We start from the raw sequence: 12,760 nt of genomic DNA on the forward strand, positions 1-12,760 counted from the left end.
CCTATTTGAGTAACTTGTCATGACTGGGACAAAGGACTGAAGTTCTGTGTCCTTCCAGTTGCTATTTTCAGCCTTAATGCATCTTGTTGCATCTTCCCCTTGGAAGAAGCTCTTGTCAGAGGGGTTTCTTTTTCTTGATTTAGGAATGCAAAATTTAAGGACACCTGGTGGTTAAAGGGAGAACATAGCAACAACAACTCCTAAGGAAATGGTAATACACCTGGTAATGTATTATAGCTGTTTATTGCAGGACCAAGGAAGGAAAGAAGAAAAAAGCCCAAAAGAGAAGAAAGCAAGGAAACCAGTCAGGAACACAGAGGCCGAGAATCCAGAAGGCAAAACCAAGAACGAGAAAACAAAAGTAAAACGCAACCGAAGAAAAGAAGAGCACAGGATAAACAGCAGAAACCAGTATCCATCAGCACTGCACACTAATCACCTAACACCAATGTTTAAGACTTTTGCTGCTGCTATCTCCACCAGATTCCTGGGGCCAGAGCTCCCCAATTATGCCACAAATGGACAATATTACCAGTTATACTTAAATCTTAAACAACATTCCAAATAATTGCTATTATATTGTTCATGCAGTCATAGTTTATTCAAGAAACTGACATGAGCCAAGATTTTTTTAAAAAAAAACTTTAAATGGGATACTTTCAAACTGTTATATTATATGCTTCCATGCATCTCTAAGAGGCAATTTAAAGGTTTTGTATATAATTATCAATATGGTATAAGGTATAGCAATATATTGAACAACATCTGGAACTCACTCTCTTTTTCCTTTGTAAAATATTTTTCAATCTATTGTTTATGAAGCAAGAGATATCTAAGTAAAGATGCAGTATTCCTATGTGCAAAAAGTATATATGTTACATATGAATCAAGAGAAAGTGGAAATCTCTTAAGACGTGGTGGGAATCTGAGGTCTGATACCCCACGGTCTATCAGAAGTACCTGGTGGTTCCCTGGGTTTTGTCCCAGATTCATGTGAGAAACTCCAGACGGAATAGCTCCAGGGCTCTGAAAGCAAAAGGGGGGAAAGGAAGTAGAAATAACAGTAAACACATTGGAGGCTCTTATTCTGAAGGACAAGCAATGGCGCTTAGCTATGCAGCGGTCTTATCTGCAGGACAGCACAATATTTTCTGGTCTAAACCATAAATATACAGTGTGTGCTGTTCTATACCTTTTGTAACTCTGTGTAACTTAAATCTACATTTCAAATCTTCCAGTTGACTGACAAATCGTATTTGTAGAAAACAAACACTGAGTGAATAAAGAACAGAGAAGATAGACCACAGAAATATAGTGTCATTTGCACTGCTGATTTTTTCTCTCTTTGAATTAAACACTGTCACCTTCAGCTTTGTAAACTAAAGCCACCATACACACACACACACACACACACACACACTTGTGAATGGAGTCCATGAAACCAAATGAAACTAAAGGGTACTTCCAGAGAGAATTTTGGAGTGACAGGCATCTTCATTCATGATAGAAAGGGGACTAACCAGCTACTGGAGATGGGGTGATACAGCTTTACAAGCAATATTTAAACCAGCCCTACAGCTGTTCCTTCAACAAGGTCTTGATCTGCAGCAGATAGCAGGCAAAGCTTCTCACAGCACAGAGATAAATTTATTACCTGTGAATTTCTGTAGATCAAGATGTTTTTAAAAGCATAGCTACGGGGACACTTCATATGTTGGCAACCCTAGTTCAGACTCCAATAGGCCAATGCTTCATTCATCCAATCTAGTAAATCAAGTTGCAGGGTTAGGGAAAATCATTTGTACAACTCAATCTACATGACTCACAAAAACGAGCGCTGTGGTAGAACTCATTCTGTTTCTCTCACTTGCTGTAATTCCACCAGGACCAATGATGACAAAGTGAGCTACGGGTGGAAAAATCCCCAGAGTAAGGCCACCCCAAACTGGGAAAATCAATTTCAGCTTTAGCTCCACAGAATACTGAACAGCCATCACACCTTAATTCTATTTCACATTGTGAAAGGCAGCCTTTGTTTCAGTTTTCATCGCAAGCTAAATCCAACCTTTTGCTAAAGCAAGAGGCAGACAATAGTTTCTAAGCATACCAAGCTGAAGGCAATATAATAGAGCAAAGGTTTACTGTGTTGTTGTTGCATTTTGTCTATCACCTCTGGTCAAACAGATTGTGAGGGTTGTTGAATAATGGTCAATAGCAGTTTCTTTATCCAGCCACCTTCAGCTCTCCAAAAAAACTACCACCTGCTTCTAGCCTAGAGATCATTTCCATTGACTGCAAACTACCTTGCTGCAGTGGCTATGTTGCTGGCAACCATAACAGATAAGCTGTTGTTCATATCCACATGTTTCTTTCTTACTCGGTTTTAGTGAAACATTTGCCTGTCTTCTATACAGGTCAATGTGGCTTCTACAATCACCAAGTCTTTGGCACCTACATCCACTGCTTGCCATATTAACTTAGCACTGACATTTCGTGAACTCACAGTGATGACAAGCACTTGGTGTTATCTTGCGCTCTCTCCCTAAAATGGCAAGCTTGAATGAACCATCATAGAACGTCATTTTCAGCATGTGATTATACTGCCCACATTTGGAATGGTAGCTAGGTGAAGAAGCGGTTGCCTTGGTGTGAAACTATAATGATTAACATTAACAATTTTTGAAATAAAGTGCAAAAACATTCCTTTGCAAGCTACGTCGACTATCACATTGTCATTGCCCATGGCTGAACTTGTTAATTAAGTAGTAAGATATAACAGAAGGCAGAACACTGCTGATTAATGCATGCCTCAGGTGTGTAGAAAAAATCCTGTTATCATTGGAGTTGTTGTTACCAAAGAGTTCATCATTCTGCACCTCAGAGCAGCACCATCTGGAATGCTTGTGATTTTAAAACTGACATAAAAAGAGAATTTATTTTATTAGAAACATATATTAAAAGCTCAATTTTAAGCTGGAAAATTTCACTTTTTATTGGATTTTATAGGATTACGCAGTTTATATTGAGTGGCAACTGTTTATAATTCTGAAACATTACGTATGTTAACCCACTTCAGTGGTCTCCTTGTATGAGCTGCACAACGTAAGAGCTTGGATGTTCATGGATTTCAACTGTGGAAAGATCAGTAAAAGTGGATTGGTATCTGTCTCCCTATATTAACAGTTCTGCTCCACTTCCAAAGTACTATACAGATGACTGGGAGCAAGAGGAAGTAATTATTTATACTACCAGATGCATACCCAAGTATCAGTACAGAGGCCAAGCACACAGAAACAATCCCAGGTTAATCTGGAGATATACAGACCTAATCTATCAACTGCAAATTCTCCATGAGAGCATTTTAGAATCAAATGACTCCATCTGAAATTCTCCGCTCTCCAGGGCAATCAGGTTCTAATAGAGTCTGAAGATACCCCCTATAAGTTACACCTTCCATGGGATGTTTTATAGCTAAGGTCATTCTAAACTATCATCCTGTGATTAAAAGTTAGGGTCAGGCATTATATTAGTTATTTGACAGCTAGGGATGTATGGATTATGTAAAAAATGTTCCATCCGTGCTTTGTGGATTGTCGGGCACCTTTCGTTCCATTGTCCGCCCATCAATAGAATTGGATTTTTTTTTTAGTTTCTGAATTTGTGCAAATTCGCACATGCAATAATGTGCAAATCCCCCCCAAAATGAGCATTTTCATGCTTTAGCCTATGGGAGACCAGCACATTTTTGGCTGGGTTTTTTTTTTAAAAATTGCTTATTTTTCTACAATGAAATTTATGCAAGATTTCCAAAGGTTAGAAAAATGGTTTGCAAGTCTGTGGAATCTGCCCGACAGGGGGAAAGCCAGTCCACTGTGGAATCCACTGGTCAGATTCATAAAAATCTGAACTCATATGGTTCCATTGCAGATTTCTCTAATATCCCTACTGGCAGCATCAATGTATGTGGAAGTTTACAGAATATAAGCAAAAAAGGAATGTTCCTGATCCCAAGAAGCTTGAAATCTAAATTCTGACAATGATGGAGACAACCAAGACAGGGAAGGAAAAGGAGGATTCAGAGAGACAAAAGGTATCAAAGGAAAACGGGGGGAGTGAATATGGAAGCAAGCAGCATTGCTATATGATGAGAAACATTAGCATGAAGAAAGTACATCCACATACAAAGTGCATCCAAGTTGATTCAATCACAAGGTTGATTCAATCACAAGGCTGATTTGCATGTTAACACATATATAGTTATTTTGTCACACGCTTTACACATGGGGAGTCATTTGTGTGAGCCAGCCCCCACATAAAAGACTTCAAGCAGGAAATTTGTAGCTTTCCACATCATCAGATAATGGATCCACATGAAAATGAGATGGTAAAATCACATTGTGAGGACCTTCCTGCCTCAGAAATAACCATGTCAGCTGGTCCTCAGTCTTCCCACATTATTGTTTACCAAAGGGATGAAACCACATTATGTCAGAAAATGCTATCATAGGCTCTTTGTGATTCTGGTCCATTCCTGGTGTGGCTTGAAGATTGTTGCTTTATTCATTTATCTCAGCTGCAAAAGCCACAGGAACCAAAAGCAGCCTGCGGTGTCAAGTAAACAAAGGTAAATCCTAAACATGGCAGGCTTCCAGACAGCATCCTGTGTTCACTGTCCCCTTGACATGTGTCTCATGGATGCATGAGTGTGGAGATGAGTCTACTGTGACTTTATGCCCTTGGAACAATACTTTAGTGCCATAACCAGAATCCTGCATCATTACCCTGGCTTCGCATACGAATAGGCTAGGGATACAAGACAAAATGGCTGCACCCCAGAAAAGATATTGCTAATTGACACCAGTCCATTCCTGTCCATGCCAAGTGTGCATTATTTATGATACATTAATTTGCTATAGTATGTGCAGGGTGGGGGGACTAATTGAAGTTTGGAGTCCCATTGTGCCACCTATTGCATATGCATGGATGCACCCTAATTAGTCCCACTGAAGTCAGTATAACACAGAGACAGAGGGCTTGAGTCCTCCCTGAAAGCAATCTCAGGAGCAGCCACAGATGTTTTCCATTTTTAATTATAACCCTTCTAGCTGGCAAAACATCATTGTCATGGTTACATGCCGCACTATTACTTTTAAAAAATAAGAGCCACTGGAATATTCAACAAGTGGAGTATCCTAAATTGCCTTGGATTCTGGCTTTATAAAATAATAGCTCCAAATGGTGATTTGTGGGGGGGGGGGGAGCTCAGATGCATACTCAGCTGCTTTGCTCCTTGCTAACATGCTTTGATTGCCCCTCCTGCACAACACACCATGTTTCAGGTCACCAGAGAGACACAAAGTGTTAACTAGCACTTCAGAGTACTCTGAAATAGCACTCTGATATTTCCAGCCAGGACTTCCAAGATTTTTTATATATATATAACTGAGGTTTCCGTTCAAGTTCGTTTTAAAGAAATATTCAGTCATAGCTTTCTTTGAAGAATACAAATATGTTTTTAACAGCTTAATATAGTTGCTTGTTTATTTGAGTCTTTAAAATGAATCTTACCTTCCAGTTATGTACATGGCTTTAAAAAATTGATTAGACAAATTCATGCTTGCTAATGACATCAAATCCATGTGGGCGCTGGGAGCTCATATGCAGCCCAATGATCTGCAGCATGATATGGAACAGCTGGCTGGCTGGAGATGAGAAGTGGAACCACAAGGGAGTGATCACATTAAAAGGCCAGGGACCAGTGGTGTACTAAATTTTGAAGTGCAGGCGCGTATCATGACTGTCCCCATAGCCACACCCCAAAGGTGAGTTCAAAAATTCAGGCAGCAGTGTTGATCCATATCATTTGCTAGGAGCAGGTCTTTTATGATAATGGATTGTAATCGCCCATTCAAGACCAAGCCACCCCATACAATGCAACAATGAACAATATATTGGGCCTATTCAGACGTAATGGTGGCAAATCATGGGTTAACTAACCCACAATTTGCTGCCGTGTATGCCACATGTGTTGTATGCATGCTGCCACCATTTTAAATAATGAACCTCCAATCAGGCCTATTGGAGATTGCTCCATGACGTCCAAACCCAGATACTATGGGTTAGGCATGGGTTAAACAACCCAAAGTTAACCTAATTACTAATTGTAGGTTAAGTTTGGGTTGATTAACCCACAATTAACCCATAGGGTCTAGGTTTGGATGTCATGGAGCAACCTCTGATCGGGCCAATCTGAGGCCATTTAAAGAGACAGCAGCATGCACCTGGCATGCACTGTGGCAAATAATGGATTCATTAACCCATGATTTGCCACGGTTACATGCAAACCAGGTCATTGTTGCTGGAAAAATTCATTTCCTCCCAGCTACTGTGAAGACTGCAGCTAAGCTCAGAGGACGAGCAAAGGGCTGGATGTGCCTGATCTTGGAAGCTAAGCAGGGTCAGCCCTGGTTAGTACTTGGATGGGAGACTGCCTGGGAATTAGGCTTCCTGCATTGAGCAGGGGGTTGGACTCAGTGGTCTTGTAGGCCCCTTCCAACCCTATAATTCTATGATCTATGAAACATGGAATTCGGGGGGTGGGGGTGGCAGAAGACATCAGCATCCATGCTAATAAAGGAGTACTAGCACTGCATCCCTATGAGCCCTAGTGCCACTACACCACTGCTGTGGACAGCAGGGGCACAGACAAAGAAGAGGAAATGAGGTGTGACTTAAGTGCAGAGAAAGGACACAGAGAGGAAGAGAGAGAGAAAGTCACAGCACTGCAGAGGGAAAACTCTTCAGAGAAGGGAAAGAGCAAGGAGACGTGGTGACTGGGTTGTTTCCAGATCAGGCTTTCACAATGCAATCACACTGCCTCATTCATGGAACTTATGGGAGGACCAGATGACATCATCTTCCATTTGCAGCCCTCCTGTGTTTTTCAACTGCTTCTTCTGTCTTTTTTCTTACCAGAAAAAAATCTGTTAAGGCGAGAGGGGGCGGGGAGAGATGGAATAGCTGCACATTGTCTTTTGAGTGTTAGCACTAGGAGTCCCCCCCCCCCTTGAAGCACCCTGGAAGAAGTCAAATCAGGTCAAACAATTCAATATAAGACAGGAGACAGAGGTGGTAGAGCGGTTGAGAAACAAGACAATACAGGAGTGGCAGCAGAGGTGAGTGCTTGATGGAAGCCAATTGAGGCCTTTGGGAGGAAATATTCAGGCCTATTTGAAAGTCCATGATTAGAAACCTTAGCCACATGCCATGCAGATTTCCAAGCAGGACTAGTGCTGGACAGAAGGTCTTTGGTGTCACCCCCCTCGGCCAAGTTAAGGCATGAGGCTATATAGTTCTGATTACCAAACAGTCTGGATAAGCAACAGCGGGTAATGCTCCATGCTTTGCTTATGAACTCCCAAGTGGCATCTAGCTGGCCACTGTTGAAGGTAGAGGGCTGGACTAGAAATTACCCTTGGTCGGATCCAATATAAGAATATCCTCAAGATGGTGACAGTTGAATCTTATTGGAAGATTTTATACCATCTGTTGGTTACATGAATAGAACATTCTATGTTTTGCTATATTACCTCCTTTTGTTATGGGAAAATTCCTCTTCAGTACAAATGGAGAGGTTCTGAGGGGACCAAGTTTATGAGCAAAACAGGCCATGGAACTTAGCAATTGTCCAAGTTAGACCTGCAAGTGCATTTATATTAAGGGGAGTTTACCCATTGGTTCAAATAATATCCTGTGAAGAGGTGCATCGGTTCAAATAATATCCTGTGAACAGTCCCACTAACTGCAGGAGCAAAAAATCTGTACCCATAGAAACACTACAGTAAATTGACTGATTTGTCAGCAGACTATCAGCCACAACATGAGCCACAACATAAATCTAAATTTAGACAAGTGACATCAAAACCCAGGGTGTCCTTCAGTGATCATTCTTGTGTGTCTTTATTTTCCAATATAGTATGCTCATTAATAATTTGGTTGTACACCCCAGGATGATGAATCCCAAGCTGAGTAAATATGTAGATGACATTAATACCTGAGAATATTTGCTATCTGAACTGCAAAAGACACTTGAGAGAGACAAATACAAATGAGTGATTTTCGTATGCAGCTGTGAAGGAAGCTAGCATATACGAGACAAAAATAATTGTTGTTCAGTCGTTCAGTCGTGTCCGACTCTTCGTGACCCCATGGACCATAGCACACCAGGCCTTCCTGTCCTCCACTCTCTCCCGGAGTGTGCTCAAGTCCATATTCATTGCATCGGTGATGCTATCTAGCCATCTCATCCTCTGCCGTCCCCTTCTCCTTTTGCCTTCAATCTTTCCCAGCATCAGGGTCTTTTCCAGGGAGTTTTCTCTTCACATTAGGTGGCCAAAATATTTGAGCTTCAGCTTCAGTATCTGTCCTTCCAATGAGCACTGAGGGTTGATTTCCTTTAGGATGGACTGATTTGACCTCCTTGCAGTCCAGGGGACTCGTAAGAGTCTTCTCCAGCACCACAGTTCAAAAGTATCGATTCTTCGGCACTCAGCCTTCCTTATAGTCCAGCTCTCACAGCCATACGTTGCTACTGGGAAAACCATAGCTTTGATTATACGAACCTATGTCAGCAAGGTGATGTCTCTGCTTCTTACTATGCTGTCTAGGTTTGCCATAGCTTTCCTCCCAAGGAGCAAGCGTCTTTGAATTTCATGGCTACAGTCACCGTCTGCGGTGATCTTGGAGCCCAAGAAAATAAAATCTGTCACTGCTTCCATTTCTTCCCCTTCTATATGCCAGGAAGTGATGGGGCCAGATGCCATGATCTTAGTTTTTTTAATGTCGAGTTTCAAACCAGCTTTTGCACTCTCCACTTTCACCCTCAACAAGAGGCTCTTTAGATCCTCTTCACTTTCTGCCATTAGGGTGGTATCATCTGCGTATCTGAGGTTGTTGATAATTCTCCCGGCAATCTTAATTCCGACCTGTGATTCATCCAACCCGGCGTTTCTCATGATGTACTCTGCATATAAATTAAATAAGCAGGGCGACAATATACAGCCTTGTCGTACCCCTTTCCCAATTTTGAACCAATCAGTTGTTCCATGTCCGGTTCTTACTGTTGCTTCTTGACCCTCATAGGTTTCTCAGGAGACAGGTAAGGTGGTCTGGTACTCCCATCTCTTTAAGAATTTGCCACAGTTTGTTGTGATCCACACAATCAAAGGCTTTAGCATAGTCAATGAAGCAGAAATACATGGTTTTCTGGAATTCTCTTGCTTTCTCCATAATCCAGCAAATGTTGGCGATTTGATCGCCAAATCGCGATCAAAGGATTTGATAGAGGAGAGGCAGTTCCTCTGCCTCTTCGAAACCCAGCTTGTACTTCCGGTAGTTCTCGGTTCACATACTGCTGAAGCCTAGCTTGTAGGGTTTTGAGCATAACCTTGCTGGCATGTGAAATGAGCGCAATGGTACAGTAGTTTGAACACTCTTTGGCATTGCCCTTCTTTGGAATTGGAATGTAAACTGACCTTTTCCAGTCTTATCGCCATTGTTGAGTGTTCCAAATTTGTTGGCATATTGAGTGCAGCACTTTAACAGCATCATCTTTTAGGATCTTAAATAGCTGTCATCTCCGCTAGCTTTGTTGTTAGTAATGCTTCCTAAGGCCCGCTTGACTTCACTCTCTAGGATGTCCTGCTCAAGTTCAGTGACCGCACTATCATGGCTATCAGGGACATTAATATCTTTCCTGTATAGTTCTTCTGTGTATTCTTTCCAACTCTTCTTAATCTCATCTGCTTCTGTTAGGTCCCTGCCTTCTTTGTCCTTTATCATGCCCATCTTTGCACAAAACGTTCCCTTGAGATCTCCAGTTTTCTTGAAGAGATCTCTAGTCTTTCCCATTCTATTGTTTTCTTCGATTTCTTTGCATTGTTCATTTAAGAAGGCCTTAAGCTTACACCAAATAAATGAGTAACTAGTCCAAAAGGACAATCCTGTCTTGTAATACTTAGTGCCTTTCTTGGTATGAACCTACCCATACATTGCAATCAACATCTGAGTGCCTCCTCCAAGAGAAGTGCGGACAATGGGAACAACAGAGAGGGCCTTTTCAGTGGTGGCCCCATGACTGTGGAAGGCTCTCCCCAGTGAGGCCTACCTGGCACCAACACTGTCAACTTTTTGGTGTCAGGTCAAGACTTTCCTCTACTCCCAGGCATATGATGGGCTTTTTATGTATCAGTTGTTTTGGTTATGGACCATACTAATGTTTTATTTGTTTTAATATGTTTTGATATTTTTAATGGAAATTGGTTTTAGCTATTTTATATTTTGTATGTTTTAATAATTTTGTCGTAAGTCACCTTGGGTCTATTTTAAGAGAAAGATGGCTAAGAAATTCCATAAATAACAACCATCCTATGACCTTAGTGCTGAAAAAGGATCCTGATTAAGCAAGCTCTGAGTAAAACATTTAGATGTGGCTACAGACAAAACAGTTTTCTCTCTGCTGGAGCACTCACCTTGCTTCAGTCTCAGAGCCACCTCAGTGATACTCTGGTTCACACAATCATGGGAGGGGGGAAATAAGCCACAGTGGCTTATCCCCACACCCCCACGTTTGTGCCAGTTGTATGCCGGGGGGATTTCCATAATTACCCTCGTCAGCATGGCTTGCCATGTCATGCCATGGGGCATGACACAACATGCAATGGGTAACAAATCACCCATAACCCTACAACAGCCCATGGGTTCACTGCAACCCAAGATGCCTATTGCTGCTTATTTCCCCTGCCCCCATTTCACTTTCTTACCACCCCCACCCCCATTTGACCTTTCCTGTGAATGGGATCAAATGGAGAAATCTCCTTGTGTTCACAGAGATCCAGGTCATACTAGCCAGCAGCCATTTCCATTATCGTGGAGCTTGTAAAAAAAAAAAATCACTGTGAACACAAAAACAGGCTATGGATTGTATTAACATACAGCTCGGTTCACTTAGAGGGTTTTCCCCAGGAATATGTTTAGTTCTGAGAAGGCTATAAACAGCATTGTCAAAACCTTTTCGTTGGCGTTGTTGCAGTGGCATACAGAATTCCGTCAATCTAAATAACTGATATCACAGTACTCTTTTTTTTTTAATCAATGCTACTATTTCCTGTACACCATAGCAAACTGGTCAAATTTGCTCATTACACTTTTGGTTATGTAAGTACTGCATAACCATACTTATAACTGCTTTGCATGAGAAGACTTAAAGCATTGATTTTTATGCTGTTGTCTTCTGAGAGTTCCTTTTAGAAATATTATGGAGCTTTTGACTTTGCATTTATTAATGAAGACCACTTAAAAGACAATGCTTCTATTGCCTTTAGGCCAAAGAGAAGTAAGCTTAGTAAAGGAATTACGTTTGTAATTATGCTAGCTTTTAAATGCTCGTTCTCTTAAAAGTACAATCGTATCTTGCACTAAGGGCTGAATGACCGGGACAGGACCACATTCAGGTCTTTTTCCTTGGCGCAACCAGCTTTGGCACTGAATCAAAAGTTGTGCAAAAGTTAATTCTACGTGTAACTATGGCAGCTGTGAGGCACAAGGGGAAATATGGGTAGAGAGGTCGGCCTGAAAAGATGGATGCTAGCTTATCCAATAACCTGTTCACTGTATTCCAGGACTGAACCCATCTATTGTACAGTCATGTACTAATATTAGAATGCTAGAACAGCTTATGCAGGATCAGACCACGGGTTCAGCATTGTGTTCCCAATAGTGGCCAACCAGATGACTCTGGAAAGCTCACAAACTGAGCAAGATGGAGATGTTTTCTTTAAGTTTTTATTACATTCCTATACTGCCCAATAATCGAAGCGCTCTGAGTGGTTCACAAGAGCAGTCTCCTGTTGCTTCTCCGGAACATCTGGCAAGGGGAATATGGAACAAAACGTTGTGGTCTACCCTCACCTCCTAGCAGATGTTCAGGATTCTAGCAAGCCTGTCATGCCTTCCTCATAAGCTATCAGGGGCTTAAGCAAGCCATTCCATTCCCCCTGGACAGTTTTCCATTTTTCTGTTCTAACACTCAACATTCATGGGCACTGAGAATCCTCAGTCTTCACTGGGCCCTTTGTGGGGATATTTTCACCCTTAGGTCTTTTAAAGAAAACTTTTCTGTACTTCTGTAAATCTTGGGGTTCCCCAAAGCATGCCGATACCTCCCTCTTGTTTCTTGGCGGCGCCCTTTTGGCTCCATTCTGTCGGCACTCTCCATCTGAGTTAGCTATTGGAGTGACAGCCCTACCCCTGAATAGCTGCCGTGTTTTATCTGAACTCTGGATCAAACTCGCTAATGTGTACTGAACTGCGTAGTTATGAAAATGTTACAATTTTTGCCATTGTGTGGTAATTTTTAAAACATGTATTCCTCCCTTTGCTTAACTATGAAAATGAACCAGGCTGCAGGGAAACACGGCCTTTGAAACCTAACTTCCTTAAGCCTTGCGTGTGCGCGGCTGTGTATATATGTATTTCCAAGACAGTATACGGTTACGCCTGCGGTCTGTTTTGTTATTGTGCACCGGAAGGTTTTTGAGGGTTTTTTTTAAAAAACAAAGTCACACCCCCCCGTTCAAGACGGCACTCTTAAGAATATTTCTGGGAGGCAACACCACGAAGCATTGGACTTGCCCACGATTACGCTAAGAAGCCTAGTTCATTAACTTGTAAAACAAAGCTGCGATCTGAGCGCGCTCCCTTG

At 41.7% G+C, this 12,760-nt stretch overlaps 1 protein-coding gene and 1 long non-coding RNA gene across 6 annotated transcripts in view; one reads left to right on the forward strand and one right to left on the reverse strand.

The window, feature by feature from the left end:
- RSPO3 (R-spondin 3) overlaps positions 1 to 1,307 on the forward strand; it is a 75,593-nt gene extending 74,286 nt beyond the window's left edge. For all 3 annotated transcript variants that reach the window (XM_084827475.1, XM_084827476.1, XM_084827477.1), the window contains exon 5: positions 251 to 1,307. In XM_084827475.1, the coding sequence (XP_084683601.1) occupies positions 251 to 435 (185 nt within the window). In that variant the 3' untranslated portion in view covers positions 436 to 1,307. The remainder of the gene's footprint in view (positions 1 to 250) is intronic.
- Positions 1 to 12,760, reverse strand: part of LOC146359509 (uncharacterized) — a 38,886-nt gene that overhangs the window by 25,889 nt on the left and 237 nt on the right. For 2 of the 3 annotated variants that reach the window (XR_014786688.1, XR_014786686.1), the window contains exons 2-3: positions 1,655 to 1,764; positions 961 to 1,026 (exon numbers count right to left, since the gene is read on the reverse strand). This is a non-coding gene — a long non-coding RNA (uncharacterized LOC146359509). The remainder of the gene's footprint in view (positions 1 to 960; positions 1,027 to 1,654; positions 1,765 to 12,760) is intronic. The other variant, XR_014786687.1, reaches the window with a different exon arrangement.

Source organism: Heloderma suspectum, chromosome 1, assembly GCF_057233095.1.
Source record: "Heloderma suspectum isolate Gila_16-S chromosome 1, 16-S_ref, whole genome shotgun sequence".
NCBI classification, from domain to species: Eukaryota; Metazoa; Chordata; class Lepidosauria; order Squamata; family Helodermatidae; genus Heloderma; species Heloderma suspectum.